A 27121-nucleotide genomic window follows, 5' to 3' on the forward strand; every position below is an offset into this window, starting at 1 on the left:
TGCCTGTTTACATATCTCTGTATCTGAATACGCATGCCTATACCAGTTTCTTTGGCACTTCAGTATATAAGTGCGGACTGGCAAAAACCGTGCTAGCTAAGTTTAGTTAGTGCGCGGTTTCTGTGATGTACAGTCTGTGTCAGTTCATTTTGTGAATACGTTGGAAACTTTCAATTAAAAAAATGTGTCAACTTCGTCATTTAAGAGGTTAGGAATTTAATCTATCGTCCAATTCGGGTGTTTTATAAAAGCCACAGGCAAGATTACTGGAAATTTAAAGTAGTTGTGAGAAAGCAGATACACCCGTTCTGTCAAAGCATCATTACACATGACAAGTTATGTTAAGGTCCAAGGAAGCACTTTAAACTGGAAAGGTATCTGTAGTGATAAAACTGAGGAATTATCAATAGGCAAGCATTCTACCAACCAACTGCAACTACAGACATTGGCGGTAAATATTTTGTTACAATTCCATTTTTTAACAAACATGTGGCTAAGAGGGAATTGTTATATCATCCTTCTTAGACCCGTAAGCTGCCTCGTTGCACAGTCCACTGTAGCAGGCAGTCTTAAGTTGCACACACGTGACTGTAGTGTGTTGACATCGTAACACACTGTAATGAAGTAACACCAGTAAATCAGGTATCGAAAACATTCTCGAGACTGTTTCGAAGAAGAGAGAATTTTGTGTGAAGCTTGTCCTTCGTACTCTGAGTTGCACAATAGAACAATAGTGTGTGAAACCTGGCCACGACTCGAATGAAATGCGGAACAGAGAAAATTCTTTTCTAGGAAACGTCACGACGTGACAAAACTTCATGTTTTCAACAGAAACCTACCACAAGATGACAAAGTGCGGAGATTCACACAAAGGAACAAAACTTTGATGATATACCTGACATTCGAGCCAACGTGACACATTGAACATCTGAAAGAAGAAATATTCTGATGGTTTCACATGGTTGTACAAATGATTTGTGCATTGTACTCAAAAGGAGGGGTCTACTTAGAACATTTAAAGTATTAAAAGCACCATCTTACCAATATATTTTTTGGGATGACAATGTATATACAATAGCAACGAATCTCAGATTAATAAGAATGTGACGCGATATCTAAGGTTTCCGAGGATACGGTCACGCTACAAGGTACTGAGCTGCACGAGGGAGTCGCCTCTGCCACCAGTGGTGGTGGTGGTGGTGGTGGTGGTGGTGGTGGTGGCGGTGGCGGCGGTGGCAGGAGCTCGGAGTTCCGAGGGCCCGACTCTCACCCGGTGGCAGTATTCGGCAGCTGCGGATGCTCCGACAGGCCAGTGTGACGTCGCTGCAGGTGCTGGTGCAGGCTGCGGTGCGTGCGATCTCGGTGGGTGGTCACCGACGCCGCCGGGGTCCTGCGGAACGGCCACTCCTCGCGCTGGTGGCGAACATTGATGTTCTCCGACACTTCTGTGTACTGCGGGTCTGCAACAGACAAATATGGGAACTGTTTGGCAGGCAAGTTGTCCGAGCACACCCAAAGACATTCGCCTCCACGGAATGTAATATCTCGCAGGTAGAGGGAATCTCCTCGGGTTATCGGCCGATTCGTGACGTCTCACCGAGTTACCTACTCTTCCTACCTAGTACTTCAGGTGGCGTATCGGGCTCGTTCCTTTACAAATGTCGGACCGTAAACTCACTTCTCGAGGACTTAACGGGTGGGCCAATCACATGTCTCCAGAAGAGATTTGACGGTCGATGCTGCAGAGAGCTCTGACGGGCCAATGCTGCCTGCCCCATTCTACCCACTGCTTTCAGCACTTTCTCATTGGCACATTCCCTACGTATTTTTGTTAACGCCACATCCCGTGCAATTTTCAGTTAGGAATTGCCACCTGGTTTGCCAAGAATGTTCTGTACTTGCACTTCCACTGCCTCTCTGACGGTTAAATCCCACTTTCTGTGCCTTTCGTCGGTGTCACTGCAGCCTCGAACGGAATAAGGTCCCGTGTCGCACCGACCCCGTTCGGCGATTTACTATCGAAAGATACAGTTGAAAGACAGACACGTGACGATCTCGTTAACTGGACAGTTGTTGCCGACTGAGCTCCGCATGGGATGAGGTGTCGGCAAAAATAAGTCGGGAACACACTCGTGAGAAACCGGCAGGAGTAGTGGGCAGCACAGGCGGGCGGCAACAGTGCTCCAGCCACCGGGTCTCGACACGGGAGTGCAGTCTAACAGACTGGACACGAACCTGACACTTTGCCCGATACGGCTCGGGAAACTTGTCAAAAGGTTGTAACACGACGCCAGGAGTAGCCCGGTGACCGGAGAAGACTTCGTCACTGAAATTCTCTCAGAGAGAGCTGGTACTCCTATCTGGTCAGTTGTTAGAGCCCATCATGTCCCTCTGAGTTACTCTTTAACCATGGTTTACACTGGAATGAATGGAAATGAACAAAAGCAAATGAGCATTCACAGAAAATTCAGCACTGTCCATTACCATTTGCTCGCACCTGTGAACAATCGATTACACGAGACAAATATGAGGAGAAAGACAATAACCGGTGTAGTCCGCAAATGCTGCATTATTGTTTTTTTTTTTATGCTTATAACTGGCACACAGTGTACAGCACTATACAGCTAAAGACACTAAGCAAAATCTCGATATGTCAAGAGGATTATTTTGCACAGCGAATGGACTGTTTTTGATTAAGTAAGCAAAAGGCTTAGGAAACGATGAATTTAGATGTCTGAATCTGTACGTAAGTGTGAAATGCGGAGAGTAGTGCACTTAACACTGAATTGCAGCTTCAGCTGTCCTTAGCATGCTTTTTACGGGCTGCACATTACAAATTACAACTGGTAAAGAAATGTGATACAGTTCTATGAAAGGGAGTATAAACAGTGTAACTGTGGTATTATTTAATTTTATTTGTGATAATTTTATGTCAGTTTAGTCAGAAACCTTTCCACATCCAACTTTAGTTCAGTGCTTTCTGCAGTAACATCTCAGTAATGAGTCATGTAATGATCGTAATTGTAACTTTTATTATTATGAGTGAGGCACAATTTTGCTTTCTACGATTACTGGTTTGTGCATTACTGATAACTACTGCTACCCACAACTTAGACTGTCCCTTATTCATATGTATCCAGTGTGCAATACAAAGGGAACCTTAATGAAAGTCAGTACAACAACTAATATTCATTTTTCTTGAACGTAATACTTCAAATCAATGTGCGTAATTGGGCTGGCGATCGTTCAATTTTTCATTCGTATATGAACTTTACTACTTTCATTATCCCCAAAATAAAAGCCTGTTTAGTTTTTCTATTATTTGCAATAAATTCAAAATTACTGTCCAATACCCCATCCTTTAGACACATGCACGGTCAAAACTCAAAATCCTACCAGAGGGTAACACTAGTTTGTGTCACAGCAAGCGAGTGTTACACACTTCCATTAGTGTATATTTTGAGGTCAGAATAGAGTCAGGCACGTTGATTGGAGCAAACATTTCCTGATAACAGGTCATCCAACAATGTGGAGATATGGCTATTAAATGACAGCCAATCGATGAGGCTGAAATGAGCACATCGAATGTGGAGGCAATGTAGGCAATAGTGCAACAGCAGACACGAATGACAACACAGCCTGCGGCTAGAGTACGGAAGGGTGTACGAGGAGGGCACCGAGACGAGTGTAGAAAAAGAGATCGGGGTGACGTCGTTTCCAGACGCTCTGTCAGCGACCGAGGGACTCACCGAGTGTCCAGTAGTTGCAGCATCTGGCCTTGTCGTCACCACCCTCCAGCGGCACTTTGACGAAGCACTTGTGGTACCACAGGCACCAGCGTACCGAGTTCTGCCAGATCTTCTTCTTGCCTCTGAAGTTGGGGAAGTGACTCGTGATGTAGGCGTAGATTTCCGGCACCGTCAATCTCCTGCCGGACAAACAAAAGCACGTGTCACAATCTGGATCGTCCAAAGGATAACTCGAGTTAGGGGCACGGGGGCACATTTCGGCACATATACTGTGTATGCTCAAAAGAGCCTCATACATCTAGTGACATTGTACAATAGGAGAAATAAATAGTACTTTCACAGATTCCCCTGCTTTTAAGTTGATAAGAAGTGCTGTTGTCAATATTGTATTGTCTGATTTTATTTACTTATAATATTGGGAACCACGACTTTATGACATTATGCCACCTTGGAAGCAAAGTAACACTTGGAGCACTGCATTTTATGGTAGAGAGTCACAGACAGTGAGGAAACCATAAAAGAATAGAATCAAAGCCTTTCTGATGTGGTAAAATAAAAGGATGTTGAAAATTACGAGACACTCGAGATAGACAATGGGGAGGGGTTTTATGCAGAATCGGTGAAGAAAGAAACGTATGGAAAGGTTGGGCGAGAAGAAGGGTGAGGATGATAGGCTATGTATTGAGACATCAGGGTACACATAGGAATTGTAGAGAGGGTAAGAAGTGTAAGTAAAGGACCAAAATTGGAATACAACCGACAAATTTCTCAGAATGTTCAGTGCAAGTACTATTCTGAGATTAAGAGGTTGCCACTGAAGATCTAGAAGTGGGCAGCTTCAAACCAATCCAAAGGACTGATGTGTCATGACACTACAAAAAAGTTTACAGAACGTTGGTTAGAAAATTTATAAACAAAAGAATTGTAAAATTAATCAAACATGAAGAGAATCTGTGAGAGAGTGTAGAAATAAACAATATAAATCACAAAAAGAATATCAAGTACTACAAAGAAATTCTGTACAGAATCTAAGCATTGTCTGACAAGGAAACATTGCAAGCTGGCTTTTGACATCTACATCTACATCCATACTCCGCAAGCCAGCTGACGGTGTGTGGCGGAGGGTACCTTGAGTACCTCTATCGGTTCTCCCTTCTATTCCAGTCTCGTATCGTTCGTGGAAAGAAAGACTGTCGATATGCCTCTGTGTGGGCTCTAATCTCTCTGATTTTATCCTCATGGACTCTTCGCGAAATATACATAGGAGGGAGCAATATACTGCTCGACTCCTCGGTGAAGGTATGTTCTCGAAACTTCAACAAAAGCCCGTACTGAGCTACTGAGCGTCTCTCCTGCAGAATCTTCCACTGGAGGTTTCGCGATTACTAAATGATCCTGTAACGAAGCGTGCTCCTCTCTGTCGAATCTTCTCTATCTCTTCTATCGACCCTATCTGCTATGGATCCCACACTGCTGAGCAGTATTCGAGCAGTGGGCGAACAAGTGTACTGTAACCTACTTCCTTCGTTTTCGGATTGCATTTCCTTAGGATTCTTCCAACGAATATCAGTCTGGCACCTGCTTTACCGACGATAAACTTCATATGATCATTCCGTTTCAAATCTCTCCTAATGCCTACTCCCAAATGATTTATGGAATTAACTGCTTCCAGTTGCTGACCTGCTATATTGTAACTAAATGAAAAGGGATCTTTCTTTCTATGTATTCGCAGCACATTACACTTGTCTACATTGAGATTCAATTGCCATTCCCTTCATCATGCATCAGTTCGCTGCAGACCCTCCTGCATTTCAGTACAATTTTCCATTGTTATAACCTCTCTATATACAACAGCATCAGCATCAACACTTGGGGTTCATCGCCTGAAATTTTCAGTCCTGCTGGAAGCCTGTTGAAAATGAGCACTGCTGAACAGCACACACTTCTCTGCATGTCGCTTACAGAAATATTACCAGAGAGCAAATAATTCTTTCTGTCTAGTGATCACTGAACGAATGTTGCAGTTCCTTCTGGATGGGCTGACACTGTCAACAAACCCACCCCATGACGGAGTATACATGTTCAGTGATGGCAGTGTTAAGATTCTGAGACACCTCGACGACAGCCTCCGCAATGTGGATCTGTACATTTTCCAGGCTGGAAATAAACTCTGTGGGTGCAAAGAGATCCGCCACATCTTTCTTCTGTCAAAGCCTTCCGTCTACTGCCCTAAGTCCTGAAATACTAAATTAGTCATTTCACCAACTGCCTGATCAGCTCAGGACACTAAACTCTCGCTCTTATGTCAGAAACTGTATGTGCTGTATTTCATAATAACTAAGCTTTAATCTTTTGTCTAAAAGATACCTGCTGATGATAATAACTATTCTATCAACCACATCATTTACATTTCACAGCTCGTGCCATCTGCAAAGATAAAAAAACTTGAGTTACGTGTAACGTTTAGCGGCAGATCTTCGCTATACACTAAGAAACGCAACGGATCCAGAACAGAGCCCTGTAGCAATCCTCACTTTACACGACCCCCGCCGGATTCGATCCTCTTCCCCAGCTGTCGACTCTGGAGGAGAACTTCTCACTTCCTACAATTCAGATACGAAGTGAACCACTGTCATACCTTTTCCTCAAATCCCATATTGTTTCAATTTGTTCAAGTATTATACGGGCCATACAATCAACTGCTTTTGTTAAATAAAGGACGATACGAGGCTTTTCCAGAAATTCAGTATACCCAATTCTTTAAAAATGGAAAAGACCATAAATTTTTGAAGATTTACAAATTTAGTGGTCGGCATCAAGCACTGTCTTCAAATGTAGTCACCCTCGTCTCAACACACTTTTCAAGCCGAGGGATGAGCTCACTGAAACCTTCATCGAAAAAGCCTCCCGCCCTTTCCTCGGCCCATTGCTTGATAGCAGTTTCAACATTATCACTGGTATAAATTCTTTTTCCACCCATAAATAACTTCAGGGATGTGCAAAGATGAACATCTGAAGGTGTCATATCAGGACCTTGAGCAAGGTGTTTGATAGTTCAAGGTTGCTTTGTGGCACTGGCTCCATGAGGATGTACACTGTCATACAACAAACTAACTTCCTTTATTATCATTCACCTTCTTGTTTTGTTCTGATCATCCTCTGTCATTTCTTTAGGGTTTTCCATACACCGCTGTTTCTTCCTGGGGAAAAATTTCAAAGAGAAAAATCCCAATAAAGTGCCAAAAGACAGAGCAGATGCTTCTTCTAAAACAATGTTTTTTTTTCCCCCCTGGTGGTTAGGAGAGATGTTGCCACAACAATGAATGTCTTTCCATCCCAGGTTTGAGGCCAGCCACCGGCGTTTCACCACCAGTCACAACACAGTCGAGAAATTGATCATCTGCCAGTTGAAAGTGCTTCAGAAATTCCTGATTCACCTGACTTTGTGTTGATATGTGAGCTGTTTTGGTAGTCCTATTACATACAACTTTTGAAGATCACGTGTGTTAGTGATGGTTTCATACAAAAGAGATCTAGAGGTTCTGAAAACGTCGTTTCCATCTCATCCAAACTCAGTGAACAGTTGCCACAGATTATATCTTTGATCTCATTCACCACCTCATTAGTCTGAATTGAGAAATACTCACATTTTGTTGATTGTAAAAATTCATTGTGCCAGCTTTAAACTCACATCATCATCAGTACACATAACTATAATTCATCACACTGTCACCGTAAACTATTCTGATTTCGTTAAATACGTGGCACACTGCATTTATCTTTGCCAGGAGAAATCAGATTACACTCCTCACCCCACAGCTGGTGGAATTCACAAGTGACACGCTCATTCCAACATGGCACTGCAGCACGAGTTTTTAGGAAACTGAGACAAACGAGAGTGTGTTACACTGTCAACACATTGGCCTTACATGCAGTGCTACGAACTTTGCCAAAAAAAATCCCTATGAGCACCAGAGGCTAAGTACACTTGCTTACTGAACGTGCCTCGTACTCTCCTCAACCAACCATCAAAGCGTTGCTGGTACCTCACATGTAACAGAATGAAAAGATATTTTTGGTGCATGCTCGTTTCCTGCTATTCCGACAAAACACGTCTACTGAAATGTTCCACTACTCATTTGGATATTGCTTTTACAAATTTTGGAAATCACTGGTAGCAAAGACATTTGCAAACAATCATAAAGAAACATCAGAAGGGATAGTAATTCAATACACGTACATTAAGGGAAAAGAAATATTAACACAATCAGTGCTTTCTGCCTAGAATTACATAAAGGGTTTTCTTCAACAGGAAACAGCTGCTAACAGGTAGAACAAAAGGATTAATAAACTGCTAGGTTTAGAAAACCACTCTATATAGATGTGAAAGATGAATAATATGGGAATGCTACAGATCAGATCACTGATCAAGTAAAGAATTATGATGTCCTGTAGCAAGTCAATCAGAAAAAATGCCTAATAACGAACAGAAAGAAATGGAGCAGTGGAACAGTTAGGTACGAGTCACTGGCAAAAACTCCAGTCGATGCGATGGTGGATGGAAAGAATCTCACGGGTAGGCAGGAATATGAGAATGTAAGGCACACACAAAGTAATGAGCAGCGGCAGATGCGAAAATAGTTATAAATGTAATATCAAAGTTGGGGGCCACAAAACAGACAAAGTAAACGAATCCTGCTTTCTCGGAAACAAAAACACATGAAAGACAAAGGAAAGAGGACTCTAAATGCAGGCTAGTACAGGCAAAGAGGGCGTTCCTGTACAAAAGAAGTCTGGTAGTATCTACCATACACTTTAATCCGAGGTAGAAATTTCTGAGAATGTAATTTGGAGCTCAGTATGCACGGAAGTGAATCACAGATGCGGGGAAACTAGAATAGAAGAAGAGAATGAATGCATTTGAGATATGGAGCTATAGAAAGATTTTGAAAGTTAGGCACGCAGGATACAGTGGCCGAAGCATAGTCACCAATTTTCATCCAAAGTGCTGGGAGAGTTCACTTGTTTGTTCAGTACGGAAATCTGATAAGTGTTTTCCAACTTGGGCTTTTATGAAATTTCATTTTTGCTTTACTTATAGCTTTATACATCAAGTTTACTATGATGTATGAGGCTGTTGTGATTGGCAAGCTTTCTGAGCCAGTCTTTCCTTCCCATCCTATATGTTAAGTGTCCCCTGACCCACGGTTCCGGGTGACTTTCCCAAAATCCATCCCTTTTCCTAGACCTCTCCCCATTCCTTTTCCTTCACCCTTCTTCCTTCCCCTTCAACCCTTCTGCCGGAAGAGGGAGCCACTGGCTCCTAAAACTTGCCAATCACAACAGCCTTTTTTACGTGTGCGTTCCGCCGCTACTCGGTGAGTAGATTTTTTTATATATCCGATGAAATAACTTGGTCAATAATTGATGGTTTTTGTTATTACATCATTTCATTAATGGTCACAGTCAGTGTGATACTTATGTGAAAGTAAGACACTGCGCAAAATTCAGGAAAGTGTACAACGAAAAACAGATGTCGCTACGATTTTGTGTTTCGTGCATATAACACAATATGTTGTTGCGGATGAAATTTAGCTAACATATTGAATTTTTCTTTAAACTTGGGTAGAGGTATTTCTCTGTCACCAATCTGGAGGAAACTGATCTGATGTAGCGTGCTCATTTGCTATTGTGCCAAGTCGGCAATAAAGCCAGAGTGAAATATGTGCAACATTCCTCATATTTCATAAACGGTTTCAGATACCGAAAAGAAATTCTAGCAAATGTTAGCACGCAAAGAGGAGAGTTTTTTACAATATCCTTATTACGAGAAACTTCTTTATCTACAATGTTATTCCAATAACTACAGACTTTCTTGGCGAAAGAATGTAATTACTGAGGGCCATTGACAGCTGGTGAAATGGGAAATGCTACAGATTTTGGAACAATGCAAGTGAAGTCATTACACATTTTTTTGTACTGAGGATGTGCTTCTTCGTAAGCTACTGACTTTACTTTTCCTCAGTCCCTCAATTAATAAACTTAATAAATCACCATTTCAGAATTCTCTCGCAGCTGTGGCTGCACACCTTGTTAGTGGGGTGAGACACTGCAAACTCTGCTACGTTGAAGAAGCAAAATTTAACAATGGGGGGGAGGGGGGGGGGGCAGTAGAAGCATTATTTTTGGCAGATCTTGACAACATTCAGAGAGATGTTCTACTATTCCAGACTCCGTTTGATTGTAAACTCGATGATGTGGCATTTGATCTACAGCCAGAGCTCACTGATATGGAGAAAAAAAAAAAGATAGAAGAAGAAGAAAGGTGCGTTGTTTAAAGAGAAGCAAAGAGAGGAAAAATTTGTCGAGTTTTACCACTGCTTGTGTGACGCTGAATTTCCGAAACTGAAGAAATCCGCCACTGGTATTACATCAGTGTTTGAACAACTTACATCTGTGGGCAACCGTTTTCAGAAATGAAGTATCTAAAGTCATAAGTTTGAACGAGATTGGATAATGTAAATTTGAAACTGACTGCCTCAAGTAATACCAAACTAAACAATATATGGAAGACAAATGCCAGTTGCCCAACTATGACCAAAGTTTTTAGCTGCATAACTTGTGAGATTCGCTTATGGACATGCTAGGTCTGATGTACCTATCTTTTTGCTGAAGTCACTTTCTTTGACAACATTTTTAATAAATAAATAAATATGTTAGCTGTCTTTCTCATTTACGCATTATGTATCACATACCCACGATTAACACGGAATGTCAAACTTTGTTTCTTGTCTTTCTTCGCAGAGCTTTTGTTTTGGCTTTTAAGTACTGCACAGAATGAAGATGTGGCCCACACTCGTCACTTTGTCAGTTATCCGGCCAACTGAGAAAGGAGTTTGGTGAGCCCCGGCGCAGAGTATTTTAATGAGAAACAGCAGTGGTACCAACCTGTGCGGTGACTGCGCTATGGCAGCGGCAATGGTATCCTTGTAGGAGAACTGCAGCTTACTGTCAGCTGGACCGACAGAGCTGGCGTCACAGAGGCGGCGCTCCTCGTGCGCCCCACCAGCAGCACTGCGCCCGGCGCTTCTCCCCACACAGGTGTCGGTGCCACCGTCACTACTCGTAGCAGTGCCAGAGAATGTGAAAGTCGGAGTACCGGCACCGTCCGTCAATACCGTCACGTCCCGCAGTGCGACGTCGTCCTTGCCGTGGGCGTTACTGCACAGGGACGTGTCGGGGGCAGCCGGACCGTTGCCGCCGATGTCGTTCACCGACAGGCCGGTTGACGTCAGGGTAGCGGCACTGTTTCGGTAGGGCAGAGACGGTTAATGGTTAAACGTTTGAAGAGCTCTGTTTGGTTTATAGAGAGACATTCAATCTAATTTATAAAGGATACTTGGAACTGAGGCCAAAACAAATAAGTAATACGAGATGCAAAATTAATCTGAAACGTCACTAAAGAGAGAACAATATATGGAGTTTTACATAAGATCAGGAAAATAATACAAATGAATTTTTATTCAGCCATTAAGCAGTGCAACACATTACCTGACAGTTCACAGACCACAGGCTACAAATCGGAAGGCAGCTCACGTTACGGGGAGGGTGTGCTCCACAGAGACCGGCAGGCAACGGTGCCCAAGCACTGCCCATTCCTTCCTCACACTGAGGCCTATTTTTGATATTAGTACGCTACTTCTGGCCAGAAGTGTTCTCTCCGGCATACTAATCTGCTGTTTACATATCACTTCTTTCACGTGTCTCCCGTTACTTAGCTGCCGAGGTCGCGGAACTGCTCAGCTCCGTCAGCTTCGTGGACTCCAGTCCCGATGTTAAGTTTGTTGCTATTCTCATTTCTGCGGTTCCTCATTACTCGCACCTTTCTTCAGTTTACTCTCGACGAAGTGTCGCCCGAAGTCGGTAACGCGCGTCGGTACCACCGACATTAGCGACGTCTCGCCACGATCCGCAGAGACGAACGGGAGTGGGCGAAGGAGACGAACCCTCCCTCTCGGCGGGGCGACGCTCTCGCAGAAGCCGAGCTCTATAAACGCTCTGCCCAGTTCGCAATCCGAGTCGGTGCAGTCGACACCGTCAAGTGGAACCAAAGTGTCGTCCGAGTCTCAGACGGATACGTTCTTTTGTAAATGTCGAACACTGCACTTCAAGAGAAGGCTTTGTTAATTAGTGCATCGAGTGATGTTTAATGGTCAATGACAGCTGTAACTCCTGTGGCAAAGAATTAAATCGAGTTAATTAAATCTTTTCATGCGTTCACATAATAAAGCAAACTAGTAATTCACAGGTTGTAATTCTAATTCTCCCGGAGGAATCGAAGAGCCCACAGTTACGGCCCGACGACTGTCTGGTCATACACTCAATCCCTATTCTGTACTCGTCAGACTGTTACTGTCATCGACAAGTGCTGCAACTATTCTTCTCTTTCACTCAGGATAGCTATGTCGTATGTGAATCTTATCACTGATGTCCTTTCGCCCTTAAATTTAATTCCGTTCGTGAACCTTTCTTTCATTTCATCATTTTTCTTCAATACAGAGAGTGAACAGTAGAAAAGGAAGACTGCATCCCTGTCTCCCACACTTTCGAATTCAACCATTTCATTTTCAATATTCAAATGTTATTTTTCCCTTCTGGTTCATGTACGTATTGTATACTTTTTTGCTATCCCTATCTTAAATCCATTTTTCTTGGGATTTTGAATATTTTCCAATGTTTTACATTTACAACCTTTTTTTTCCCTTCCATTTTGGCAAATCCTATGAAAGTCTCTCGATTTCTGTAAGTCTTTCTTCTATTATCAAGCGCAACATCAGTACTGCTGCTCAGGTGGCTCAAAATTTCCAACAGCTAAATTAATTCTCATCTAGCAGCTCCTCATTTTTCTCTTCCATTCTTCTGGATATTATTCTCATCAGAAACTTGGGTGCACGAAGTCTCAGGCAGTTTGTGAAATAGTCCTTGCTATCTTCGGGATCGAGTGGATTTTTTCTTTTTCTTTTCTTTTCTTTTCTTTTTTTAAGTCTGACAGTATGTCTCCTCGCTCATAGATTCTACACACCAACTGCACCAGTCATTTGATTGGTAATTCACCTAATGACTTCAGGAACTTTGAATCAATGCTATCTACATTTTCTGCCTTATTTGATTGCATATCTTCCACAGTTCTTTTGAACACCGACTCTAATACACACATCAAAAAAGTTTTGCATCACACCGTTTCCCAGAACTGAAGGTAGAAGTTGACTGTGGATATTGTACCACAGACACAGTCCCTTTGACTGTTCAGAGATGTCACTAAACCTATCCGAAGATGTTAAACAACCATGCATGAGCAGCGCCTGTTAGACGGAGGGGGTCCGACAGCCGATCAGTTCCAGTCATTCCACCAGGAAGGAGGTACACGGCTCGTGTTGTCTGTAGTTCAACCGCGCCTAGACGGTCAATACCGCGGTTCGATTGCGTCCGCATTGTTACTTTGTGCCAGGAAAGGCTCTCAACAAAGGAAGTGTCCAGGCGTCTCGGGGTGAACCAAAGCAATGTTGTTCGGACATGGTGGAGATGGAGAGACAGGAACTGTCGATGACGTGCCTCACTCAGGCCGCCCGAGGGCTACTACTGCAGTGGATGACCACTGCCTACGGATTGTGGCTCGGAGAAACCCTGATAGCCATGCCACCATGTCGAATAATGCTTTTCGTGCAGCCACAGGACGTCGTGTTACGACTCAAACTGTGCGCAATAGGCTGCACGATGCGCAACTTCACTCCCGACGTCCGTCGCGAGGTCCATCTTTGCAACCACGACACCGTGCAGCGCGGTACAGATGCGTCCAACAACATGCCGAATGGACCGCTCAGGATTGGCATCACGTTCTCTTCACCAATGAGTGTCGCATATGCCTTCAACCAGACAATTGTCGGAGACACACTTGGGGGCAACCCGGTCAGGCTGAATGCCTCAGACACACTGTCCAGAGAGTGCAGCAAGGTGGAGGTTCCCTGATGTTTTGGGGTGGCATTACGTGGGGCAGACGTACGCTACTTTTGGTCATGGAAGGCGCCGTAACGGCTGTACGATACGTGATTGCCATCCTCCGACGTATTGTGGAACCATATCCGTAGCATATTGGCGAGGCATTCCTCTTAATGACTGACAATTCGCGCTCCCATTGCTCGTAATACTGTTAAGGAAATTTAATTCATTCATGAAACCATTGGTTTACAAAACACTCGTTTGACCGATTCTCGAGTATTTCTCATTAGTGTGGGACCTTTACCAGAGTTGTCTTGTGACAGCCAGAGCGAGAGCACCAGCAGCAGCGAGTACTGTTTGTATAAAGCGTTTATTTTGCATTTTGTTTACGACCTTCCACTAAGGAAGGGATTCTATTTGTGTTTATCTGCTCTGCATAGTAACTAACAGTTCTTGATAAAACTTTACGTAGTTTTCGTGTTAGATTTCTTAGTGTTTTCTTGATCGTTTAGAACAGAAAGCGCCCTAAAACCGTCTTTTGTTTGTTTCGCGGCCGTTAGCCACTAGTCACTTGAATCAGCAGTTGTCTTGTGACAGCCAGAGCGAGAGCACCAGCAGCAGCGAGTACTGTTTGTATAAAGCGTTTTTGCACTTATTTGCTGCGCTTAGCTTTTAAATAGTTTTTCTGGGAAAACCTAGCGTAGTTTTCGCGTCTCGTATTTCAGTGAGTGTTTCTTGATTATCAGAGTAGCTCATCAGAAGATTATCTTGGGAATTTGTCACCGTATAGAGTAGGGTAAGCATAGTCATGTGTAGGGACTGTGGTTGTTGTGAGCGGACGCAAGGAGAATTGGCCACTCTTCGGGGGGCAGCTGGAGGCTTTGTCTGTTAGGCTCATCGAGCTCGAGGCGCAGGCGTCGGCTCGTAGTGGCGTTGGGGCAACTGTGGTGAGACCTATGCCTACTTCGGTGGCCTTGGAATCACATGGAACCCCTGATGTCGCTGCGTCTTCCGGCAGTGAGCATCTTACCGGTCAGCCATCACTCCAGGGTGAATGGCGGACAGTGGTGGGCTCGCGCGTGCCTGGCCGAAAGGCGAAGGTGGGATCTGGCCGCGTGGCAGCTGCCTTACCCCTTTCCAACAGGTACGGGGTGCTTCCTAGTGGTGATGACATCGTTTCCGAGCCCCACAGGATGCCTCGCCTGTTGGGCCAGTGGCCGATTCTCCGGCAAGGTCCCGACAGTCACAGAGCGCGGGCCTATTAGTTATAGGGAGCTCCAACGTTAGGCGGGTTATGGAGCCCCTCAGGAAAATAGCGGGTAGGTCGGGGAAGAATGCCAGTGTGCACTCGGTGTGCTTGCCGGGGGGTCTCGTCCGTGATGTGGAGGAGGCCCTTCTGGCAGCTATTGAACGCACTGGGTGTGACCGGCTGCAGATAGTAGCACATGTCGGAACGAATGACGCCTGCCGCTTGGGTTCTGAGGCCATCCTTGGTTCCTTCCGGCGGCTGGCTGATTTGGTGAAGACAACCAGCATCGCACGCGGAGTGCAAGCTGAGCTTAATATCTGCAGCATAGTGTCCAGAGTCGATCGCGGTCCTCTGGTTTGGAGCCGTGTGGAGGGTCTAAACCAGAGGCTCAGGCGACTCTGCGACTATAATGGTTGCAAATTCATCGACCTCCGTTATTGGGTGGAGAACTGTAGGGCCCCCCTAGACAGGTCAGGCGTGCACTACACACCGGAAGCAGCTACTAGGGTAGCAGAGTACGTGTGGCGTGCACACGGGGGTTTTTTAGGTTAGAGGGACCCCCCCCCTTGGGCGAAACGATAAAATACCTGACGGCTTACCAGAGAGGACATTATCATCGTTGATAAAGAACGTCCGTCCTCAGAGACCAAAAACAGGAAAAGTTAACGTAATATTGGTAAACTGCAGGAGTATCCAGGGCAAGGTTCCTGAATTAGTATCTCTTATTGAAGGAAATAGTGCGCATATAGTATTAGGAACGGAAAGTTGGTTAAAACCGGAAGTGAACAGTAACGAAATCCTAGACACAGAATGGAATATATACCGCAAGGATAGGATAAACGCCAATGGTGGAGGAGTATTTATAGCAGTAAAGAATTCAATAATATCCAGTGAAGTTATTAGCGAATGTGAAATAGTCTGGGTTAAGTTAAGTATCAAAGGTGGGTCAGATATGATAGTCGGATGCTTCTATAGACCACCTGCATCAGCAACCGTAGTAGTTGAGCGCCTCAGAGAGAACCTGCAGAACGTCGTGAAGAAGTTTCGTGATCATACTATTGTAATAGGGGGAGACTTCAATCTACCAGGTATAGAATGGGATAGTCACACAATCAGAACTGGAGCCAGGGACAGAGACTCTTGTGACATTATCCTGACTGCCTTGTCCGAGAATTACTTCGAGCAGATAGTTAGAGAACCAACTCGTGAAGCTAACGTTTTAGACCTCATAGCAACAAATAGACCGGAACTTTTCGACTCCGTGAATGTAGAAGAGGGTATCAGTGATCACAAGTCAGTGGTTGCATCAATGACTACAAGTGTAATAAGAAATGCCAAGAAAGGAAGGAAAATATATTTGCTTAACAAGAGTGATAGGGCACAAATCGCAGAATATCTGAGTGACCACCATCAAACGTTCATTTCTGAGGAAGAGGATGTGGAACAAAAATGGAAAAAATTCAGAAACATCGTCCAGTACGCCTTAGATAAGTTCGTACCGACTAAGGTCCAAAGCGAGAGGAAAGATCCACCGTGGTATAACAATCATGTACGAAAGGTACTACGGAAACAAAGAAAGCTTCATCATAGGTTTAAGAGTAGTCGAATCATAGCTGATAAGGAAAAGCTGAACGAAGCGAAAAAGAGCGTAAAGAGAGCAATGAGAGAAGCATTCAACGAATTCGAACATAAAACATTGGCAAACAATCTAAACAAGAACCCTAAAAAGTTTTGGTCATATGTAAAATCGGTAAGCGGATCTAAATCCCCTATTCAGTCACTCGTTGACCACGATGGCACCGAAACAGAGGACGACCGAAGAAAGGCAGAAATACTGAATTCAGTGTTCCGAAACTGTTTCACTGCGGAAAATCGTAACACGGTCCCTGACTTCAGCCGTCGCACGGACGCCAAAATGGAAAATATTGAAATAAACGATATCGGAATTGAAAAACAACTGCTATCACTTAGTAGCGGAAAAGCATCCGGACCAGACGAGATACCCTTAAGATTCTACAGTGATTATGCTAAAGAACTTGCCCCCTTTCTATCAGCAATTTATCGTAGATCGCTGGAAGAACGTAAAGTACCTAGCGACTGGAAGAAAGCGCAGGTCGTTCCCATTTTCAAGAAGGGTCATAAATCAGATGCGAATAATTATAGGCCTATTTCGCTTACGTCAATCTGTTGTAGAATAATGGAACATGTTTTGTGTTCTCGTATTATGACGTTCTTAGATAATACAAATCTCCTTCATCATAACCAACATGGATTCCGCAAACAGAGATCATGTGAAACTCAGCTCGCCCTATTTGCCCAAGAAATTCACAGTGCCGTAGACACTGGCGAGCAGATTGATGCCGTATTCCTGGACTTCAGGAAGGCATTTGATACGGTTCCGCACTTACGTTTAGTGAAAAAAATATGAGCTTACGGAATATCGGACCAGGTTTGTGATTGGATTCAGGATTTCCTAGAAGAAAGAACACAACATGTCATTCTTAACGGTTCAAAATCTGCAGATGTAGAGGTAATTTCGGGAGTACCGCAGGGAAGCGTGATAGGACCTTTATTGTTTACAATATACATAAATGACTTAGTTGACAACATCGGTAGCTCCGTGAGGCTATTTGCAGATGACACGGTTGTCTACAAGAAAGTAGCAACATCAGAAGACTCGTACGTACTCCAGGAGGACCTGCAGAGGATTAATGCATGGTGCGACAGCTGGCAGCTTTCCCTAAAAGTAGATAAATGTAATATAATGCGCATACATAGGGGCAGAAATCCATTCCAGTACGATTATGCCATAGGTGGTAAATCATTGGAAGTGGTAACGACCGTAAAATACTTAGGAGTTACTATCCGGAGCGATCTGAAGTGGAATGATCACATAAAACAAATATTGGGAAAAGCAGGCGCCAGGTTGAGATTCATAGGAAGAATTCTAAGAAAATGTGACTCATCGACGAAAGAAGTAGCTTACAAAACGCTTGTTCGTCCGATTCTTGAGTATTGCTCATCAGTATGGGACCCTTACCAGGTTGGATTAAAAGAAGAGATAGACATGATCCAGTGAAAAGCAGCGCGATTCGGCATGGGGACATTTAGTCAGCGCGAGAGCGTTACGGAGATGCTGAACTAGCTCCAGTGGCGGACACTTCAAGAAAGGCGTTACGCAATACGGAGAGGTTTATTATCGAAATTACGAGAGAGCACATTCCGGGAAGAGATGGGCAACATATTACTACCGCCCACATATATCTCGCGTAATGATCACAACGAAAAGATCCGAGAAATTAGAGCAAATACGGAGACTTACAAGCAGTCGTTCTTCCCACGCACAATTCGTGAATGGAACAGGGAAGGGGGGGATCAGATAGTGGTACAATAAGTACCCTCCGCCACACACCGTAAGGTGGCTCGCGGAGTATAGATGTAGAAGAGCTAGGCACGTTCCGATGACAAGCAGCACATTTCGTCACAGAATTGTTTAGTCAGTGTAAGAGTGTCGTGGAGTTGACCGACAAAATCCATTTCCAAATGGTACAAGAGAGGCACTGTGTGTCAGGGACAGGTACTCTGTTAAGTGTACATTCGATCGTCACAATACTACCTCGTACACACACCTCACAGAATGGCAATGACGGGAACATCGCCGAAGTCAGAGCTCGTAGCGACGTTTATCGACATTTGCTCTTTCTGTGCACCATCCACAAATGGAACAGTGGAGGGAGTAAATAAAATGTTGACACACACCGTGAGGTGGCTGGTGAAATATAAACACAGATGAAGGGTTACGGATAGTGTTTCCTGGGATGCAAAATGGACGTTTCTTGCTGACTATCTTAGAAAGGATGGAGCTGCAATTACAATGCAAATTTTCTGCAGCAACTGGATGTAAGAGGCTAGACAGGAAATTAAAAACAAGTAGTTTGTAACAGGACAATGGTCAAATCCACTAAATTATATGCTGATAGGATGACTGAGGGATGACATGTAGACTGTTGGAACGTGTGTCCTGCCCACCAGATTCACCGGTGAACCCAAACATTCTGACCAGCTGATTAATAGCGTGTCGGTCTACAAATTGGAACTCAATACGGCAGTGATTCCGTGCGGCACGGATTCGGTACGTCCTCAGGTCTTCGGGAGCAACGTGGCATCGGACATCCACTCACAGCAAAGCACGCTGAGGCTGGCCACTCTGAAGTGTCGTGACGTGTTACGCCACTTCCTGCAGGGTACACTGAATAACATTTGGACATTTTTGAAATGACCTGAGGTGCCGTAACGTAACGTAATGGATTCTATCGTGAGCAGGTGCCTTTTCACGAGTCGCAGATAACGCAGAATCCAGCTCCTGCACGGAGGGCGGGCAGCTGTATGCTACATCGGTGGTGAAACTGAAGTCCCAACTGCCCCTCTCAGCAGCCACTACACATACAATTTTGTCATATGACGACATGATGGAGACCGTGGCTGTTGTTTGAAGACAAATGTTGATGGTGTTAGGACAGGAACCAGCCACAAGTTTAAAAAGAAGAAAAATATCACAATCATCTTTTCCACAAATAATAAATTACAACAAAAAGTAATCCATGATGTAAATACCTCCAAGAGTCCCTTCCGTAAATCAGGAATGTACAAACTCAAATGTGATACATGCTCAAAATTCTACATTGAACAGACAGGCAGAAGTTTTGAAATTAGATACAAAGAACATATTGATGCTCTCAGACTTGGTAACTTGAACAAATCAGCATTTGCAGCCCATAATGCTGAAGAAAACCATTCAGTGGGAAACATTGAGGACAACTTAAAAATTTTGCATCTAGCAGAAAAAGGAGCCACTATGAATATATTAGAAGAATTAGAAATACACACACACAAAAACAGCACCCCAGACTATATCCTTAACGAACAAACGGAGTTAGCTAACACCCCTTTCTTGAAAAATTTCCAAAAATTACTTTCCAGCCTCCAAAGCAAATAGTATTAGTACACCTATCTGCAGATGAAGTAGCAAATTTATATGTTACTATAATTCTCATGATGCTAAATGTAATTAAATAATATACTATTTTACCTATACAGTAATTAATTTAGCAATATCAACTCAAAAATTCAATGTCTCTGTACTAGTGTAAAAGGCATTACAGTTGTGTAAATGAATATATGATCCTTTCCAAACATAGGACATCATCGTCAAATGTTACGATATATCATAGCATCTGGGATACTCATATGTTTGTAAGCTCTTTGTATGTATTGAAACGTGGTGCGTAGTAGAAATCTTCTCAGTGACAAATCTAAAGTGTTCAGTGAGAACAATTTACGTGTGCAACAATAAGAATGCAGTGCGAATGCAGTTACATCTGTTGGACGAATGTTATGAAAACAAACACGCGAAACCGACGTTTCACATAAGTCACATGCAACGAAAATCTGTAACACAACCATTTGTGTGTGGTGTGTTTATAATTATGTATTATTTATATTTTAGGACAATTAATCTGTAAAAAACACACCACAAGTCATAAAGAAAGCGTGTAAACCGTCTGAGGACGAATCGTAACGATTTGAAACCGGTAACGGTACCAGTTGAATAAAGGCACTGAAAGTAAATTTGTGGCTGGTTGCTGTCCTAACACCATCAACCTTAGCCACTACACAGCCTCAGGAAGCTGAGTCCCGCCCGGCAGTGGCAGTAACTGTGGCAAAGCGGGCAGCCACAGGCCGGGCAGTCTCTCGCGGGTCTGCCTGCCAACTACCGTTTCCGATTACGGCAGCTACTGGACGCCTCCCTCCTCTCCCAGAAGTCTTCCCAATCCTCTCCCGTACGACCATGCCTCTAGTGTCGATGTCGACGTTTCTCAGTAACGACTGCCACGAGCTATTCTCACTGCGCGTAACCGTGGAGGTGGGTATAATTCTACAGTCGTTCACACACTGTGTAACAAAGCAGGGTTGCCCACTGCTATCCTGTTTTGGTTTTACACTCCTTCACTAACTTAGTTAAGCAATGAACTTCTATTTTTTTCACTTTCACTACTCAGATTCCGACTCAGATTCTGTGGCCTTCAGCCTCACAGTACAGAATTCAGAAATAGTTTAAATGAAATTCCCCTAGTAAAATCTATTATTTCAGTACATTCTAATACCTATTCTGAAAGTAATGAGCTAATCAGTTTTATTGTAAATGCATACTATTAACAGTTATGGACAATAACGTATACTGTGCAATACATATTAAGTAAAATTCGAGTGAGCTAATAGATCAAATTCAGCTGTAAGACTGCATCCAAAAGAAGTCAAAATTTTACGGACTCCAGCAAAGTGTTTAAATTAACCTAAAGTCTCTTAGTTAAATAGATATTAAGACTTAAAATCTGTAGCCTGTATGACTTTCAGTGCCAATTGTGACCAAACTACCAAATAATTCCGAGATCTGTTTCGATACTTTTGCTATCTTTATTTTTCTACGTAAAATAACCGCAGTCTCAACTTTGTAATAAGTGCATTAATTACGAATTAAGTAAATTTGAATAATGTAAAAATTATTGTTCAAAAGGCTGCCATGGTTATAAGTCGGGAATACCCACGGTGGATGCATAAGTTAGTTCCGCGTATTTAGATTGATATAGCTCACTCATGTTATTTAAATAATAAAACCCAATAGTTAACTTCAAAACCAGTTAGAAAGGATCATTTTAACCCTGGGAAATTATAAACTATAATATATTAACAGAAATAGTCAAAAATTCAAGCGCTTGTCTATATAAGGTTCGAGCTGGTGCAGTTCTCAGTTAGTTCTCGGTCAGACTCTCTTGGAGGAAAAGTGCGGCAACTAGGTTAATTTTTCGGTATATGTAGTTGTGAACATTGTTAAAGACTGGAAGTTTTTCACCTATCTAATGTGACAATTAAGTGTAAGAGGCCTGGTCATGTGAATATTGTGTGTGCAAGTGATAAGAAATAAATCGTACTGTGGTTGACATAAATGTTCAACAATGAATGCGATCTTGACTTTTGATTTTGGGAAACTTAACCTAGGATCCTGGCTTCTTAATTTCAGTGTGATTTAGATGAGACGGACCCAGCTACCGGGAAGACAATTTGAATAAACAAAGCAAGGTAGGTCAAGAATACTGCGCACTATCTACTGGGTGAGGAAATGTTTCAATACCGGTACATCCAGTTGTGACGTGAACTTTAAGTGGCACTAATAAATAAGGACATGTCCCGGCACATTACATATGGTGCCCCGGGTGAGGATACACCCCGGCACGTTACAACTGTCTTCAGTATAATGCTTGTGTATGTGACGTGTTTGGTGAGTAAATGCAGATTTTAGTTATTACACGAAAATAAGTGTGTAAGAATTATTTTACAACTGTAATCTTGAAGGTCAATACTGACAAATTTGATTTTATCGGGGTATAGTGTGGGCACTAACAGTTATTTCGATTTTGAGAACTATGACACTAAATGGGTGCTTAAATATTAATTATAGGTACATACAGAAATGAAATTTACCACAACCAGTCTAAATCAGGAACAGGTTTAATGAAAAGTACTGAACTACTGAACACTATGACAGCGGAAAAGGTAGTAAGAAGACTGGGATAAGACAGATAATTAATGGCAGTGGTAAAATACATCTATATCTACATAGATGGTTTAGATAAAGCATGACTTAAAGTAAGCTTTCAAACATGTTGAACTGGAGAAAAAAAGCAATGGGTTATACGAAATAACAGAGACGGCAAGGAAAGTTACTGGTGGTATTAGAACCTTTTAAGTTACTGGATATTTATTTTTTATGCACACTGTAAACCTGTATGTAAAGCGAATATCAAAAAGGAAGGAAGGTTAGCATTCCACAGCATCAACAACAATGCCTGTAGAGAAGCAGCAAAAGTTTGGAGCAGGGACAGATGGGGCAGAAATTGTCCATGTTCTTTTCACAGGAACCACCCCAGCATTTACCTCCCTGTGCCACCACAATCAGTGATAATTTCAAATGGACAGTCAGGATTGATGTGGAAGAAACCATGAAGGTCCAAACACTGCCTGATGGAACTACTGTGTCAGTAAAATAATCAAGTCTTTACCATGTAACATCTGAAGCATGTCCTCTTGTGGCTTCCTCCTGAAACAATTAGAGATGGTTTCAGATAAACTAATTCAGTGAGATTTTACAGTACATTAAGGAAATTATACTAACACCTGCACATAATGAATTAATTCTGACTTACTGACAATATGTATCAAAAGTATCAAAGCCTGTACATTATACTCTGAAAATTATATAAATTACTAACAATATAATACATCACTTGTACTTTAGGTTACCTGATTTTATAACAATTTTTCTCAATTTCCTTTATACAGGGTGTTACAAAAAGGTACGGCCAAACTTTCAGGAAACATTCCTCACACACAAAAGAAAGAAAATATGTTATGTGGACATGTGGTCGGAAACGCTTACTTTCCATGTTAGAGCTCATTTCATTACTTCTCTTCAAATCACATTAATCATGGAATGGAAACACACAGCAACGGAACGTACCAGCGTGACTTCAAACACTTTGTTACAGGAAATGTTCAAAATGTCCTCCGTTAGCGAAGATACGTGCATCCACCCTCCGTCGCACGGAATCCATGATGCGCTGATGCAGGCCTGGAGAATGGCATATTGTATCACAGCCGTCCACAATACGAGCACGAAGAGTCTCTACATTTGGTACCGGGGTTCCGTAGACGAGAGCTTTCAAATGCCCCCATAAATGAAAGTCAAGAGGGTTGAGGTCAGGAGAGCGTGGAGGCCATGGAATTGGTCCGCCTCTACCAATCCGTCGGTCACCGAATCTGTCGTTGAGAAGCGTACGAACACTTGGACTGAAATGTGCAGGAGCTCCATCGCGCACGAGCCAAGTTTCGTGTCGTACTTGTAAAGGCACATGTTCTAGCAGCACAGGTAGAGTATCCCGTACGAAATCATGATAACGTGCTCCATTGAGTGTAGGTGGAAGAATGTGGGGCCCAATCGAGACATCACCAACAGTGCCTGCCCAAAAGTTCACAGAAAATCTGTGTCGATGACGTGATTGCACAATTGCGTGCGGATTCTCGTCAGCCCACACGTGTCGATTGTGAAAATTTACAATTTGATCACATTGGTATTAAGCCTCATCCATAAAGAGAACATTTGCACTGAAATGAGGATTGACACATTGTCGGATGAACCATTCGCAGAAGTGTACCCGTGGAGGCCAATCAGCTGCTGATAGTGCCTGCACACGCTGTGCACGGTACGGAAACAACTGGTTCTCCCGTAGCACTCTCCATACAGTGACGTGGTCAATGCTACCTTGTACAGCAGCAACTTCTCTGACGCTGACATTAGGGTTATCGTCAACTGCACGAAGAATTGCCTCGTCCGTTGCAGGTGTCCTCGTTGTTCTAGGTCTTCCCCAGTCGCGAGTCGTAGGCTGGAATGTTCCGTGCTCCCTAAGACGCCGATCGATTGCTTCGAACGCCTTCCTGTCGGGACACCTTCATTCTGGAAATCTGTCTCGATACAAACGTACCGCGCCACGGCTATTGCCCCGTGCTAATCCGTACATCAAATGGGCATCTGCCAACTCCGCATTTGTAAACATTGCACTGACTGCAAAACCACGTTCTTGATGAACACTAACCTGTTGATGCTACGTACTGATGTGCTCGATGCTAGTACTGTAGAGCAATGAGTCGCATGTCAACACAAGCACCGAAGTCAACATTGCCTTCCTTCAATTGGGCCAAATGGCGGTGAATCGAGGAAGTACAGTACATACTGACGAAACTAAAATGAGCTCTAACGTGGAAATTAAGCGTTTCCAGACACATGTCCACGTAACATCTTTTCTTTATTTGTGTGTGAGGAATGTTTCCTGAAAGTTTGGCCGTACCTTTTTGTAACACCCTGTATATTATTAGCACTACTACTACTACTACTACTACTACTACTACTAACAGCAGCAGCAATTGTTATTTGTCAGCTGGTAGAAAGCCTCTATTCAATACATACATATCTCATTTCACTGTAACTTCATTTGGTGTTTTTAATTAATTTGGCAACATTTTTGGCTTCCATGCCACTCTGCATTCTGCAGGATAATACAAGGTCTGTTCAAGAAATTCTGGAACTTTGTCCACTAACTTTTTCTATGCTTACCTTTAACTTATTGTGCACAGTCTCCTTCAAAATACTCTCCTACACAATTTATTCACCATTCCCAAAGCCATTTCCACTTCAAGAAGCAGCCTCAATACACCTCTCACTGCATCATGCGAAGTGCTGTCTGCAAATTTTCATTTATCTCGTCTATTACAAGTTTTCATCCTTTCAATGGGGTTCTCAATTGTGAAAATAAACAAAGTCCACGGTGGCAATGTCTGGAGAGTAGGGAGGATGAGGTAACACACTGATTTTGTTTTCTGTGCAATAATCAGGGACCAACAGGGACGACGCGAGGTCTCACTCGTGCGACCCAAAACCTCTTCGTAGGCTGGGTGAGGCGAAGGTCTTTCCGGTCTCGACTCGTTAGCCACGGGACAAACTTGGCGGCAACAACACGCATTCTCAGATGCTCTGTCAGGATTCAGTGACATGATCCAACTGAAATGTTACATTCTTCTGCAATTTCTCAGACAGTCAGTCTCGGACTGGCACCCACAATTTCATTGTTTCTGTCAAGAGCGTTGTCAGCACCATAGGCTTCCTGCATCATTTGATGTGTGTCTGTAGAGGTTTTCTCGAGTTTCACACAAAATTTAATGCAGCCGCGTTGCTCCTCTAACTCTTCCATCCCGAAATTCACGAACTGTGCAACACAGTGTTCTACTGAATACAGCACTGAACAATAACTGACTCACATACAGTGATGAACTTCTGACAGTTACACTTTAAACACTGCTACGTGCGGGGATGCCAATCGCATTTCGCCCCGAGACACCATCGGCGTGAAGTTAAGAGTGTTCTTACGGTGTCATATGTCAGATTACAGAAATCCGGCACCGTACAGACTTGAAAAACATAGTGCAAAAGTTTTAATCAGGAGCATACAGCCCAGGAGGGCAACTCTTCATCACATATTGGTTGCTGTAAAGTTCAGTCATTAAAATACAGTTAACAAATTCCATTAAAATGGGTAAATAACAGGAGTGACCAAAGGAAAGCAACAACAATAGTGTGGCAAATATGGGTGAAACCAAACAAACTTACAGAAAGGTAGCACATAAATTTCAGTCACTTCTGTTGTAAGTCAGATACAGAAAACTATGGATATAATAAAAACATTGTTAGCTTTTGGATGAACCATTTTAACCATTTTTTGAATGTGAGTGTGCGTGACCACCCCCTACACACACACACACACACACACACACACACACACATGTAAAGCTACAACATGCAGTTATGCCGACTCTGTACACAGTGCTAGGACTGCAGCTTAGCAGGTACACTGGCAGGTGGCATGTGTCAGGTGGGCTGGGAGGGAAGAGAAACAAGACAGGGCATGAGAGGGAGGGTTGGGGAAGGGTGGCTGATGGCCTGCGGACAGAGGAAGGATGTACACAGCATAGGAATGCTACACACGGTTACCAGCATTGGTGAGTTTGTGCACTGCATGATAAGAAGATGTGGTTTCAGACAGTGACAGAACAAAGCAGGGGGAACTGTCAAAAAGTGGGTGTGGATGCCGAGGGCCAGCAGAGCTCGCGCCTACAGGATTATGGGACTGAACGGTGTGTTGCAGTGGTAACTCCCATCTGTGTGGTACAGAAAACCTGGTGCTCAGGGAAAGATCCATGCGGTACTGTGTCCCGCCACTGGGTGACCGACTCTGCTCTCGGCCACAGCTCGGCGGTGGCTATTTGTTGGAGCGGACAGCTGGTCGGTGGTCATCCCCACATATAATAATGTGCACAAGTTGAGCACAGCCTGTAAGGAGTCCGTAAACCCTTACTATAACTTTGCACTCAGCACAGGTAGATAAGGGCGAACAATCGATTGTGACGTGTTACGAGAGCGAGTGTCGAGATGCACCAGAGTGGTTGGCGGGAATGGTGTGTG

At 43.4% G+C, this 27121-nt stretch overlaps 1 protein-coding gene across 1 annotated transcript in view; it reads right to left on the reverse strand.

The window, feature by feature from the left end:
- The window catches only part of LOC124720201, a 228547-nt gene that overhangs the window by 126212 nt on the left and 75214 nt on the right, over window positions 1-27121 (reverse strand). The window contains exons 11-14 of the mRNA XM_047245524.1: window positions 23112-23149; window positions 10698-11054; window positions 3750-3928; window positions 1271-1460 (exon numbers count right to left, since the gene is read on the reverse strand). Of these exons, the coding sequence (XP_047101480.1) occupies window positions 1271-1460; window positions 3750-3928; window positions 10698-11054; window positions 23112-23149 (764 nt within the window). The remainder of the gene's footprint in view (window positions 1-1270; window positions 1461-3749; window positions 3929-10697; window positions 11055-23111; window positions 23150-27121) is intronic.

The sequence above is a fragment of the Schistocerca piceifrons genome, chromosome 11, assembly GCF_021461385.2.
Source record: "Schistocerca piceifrons isolate TAMUIC-IGC-003096 chromosome 11, iqSchPice1.1, whole genome shotgun sequence".
Classification (NCBI taxonomy): Eukaryota; Metazoa; Arthropoda; class Insecta; order Orthoptera; family Acrididae; genus Schistocerca; species Schistocerca piceifrons.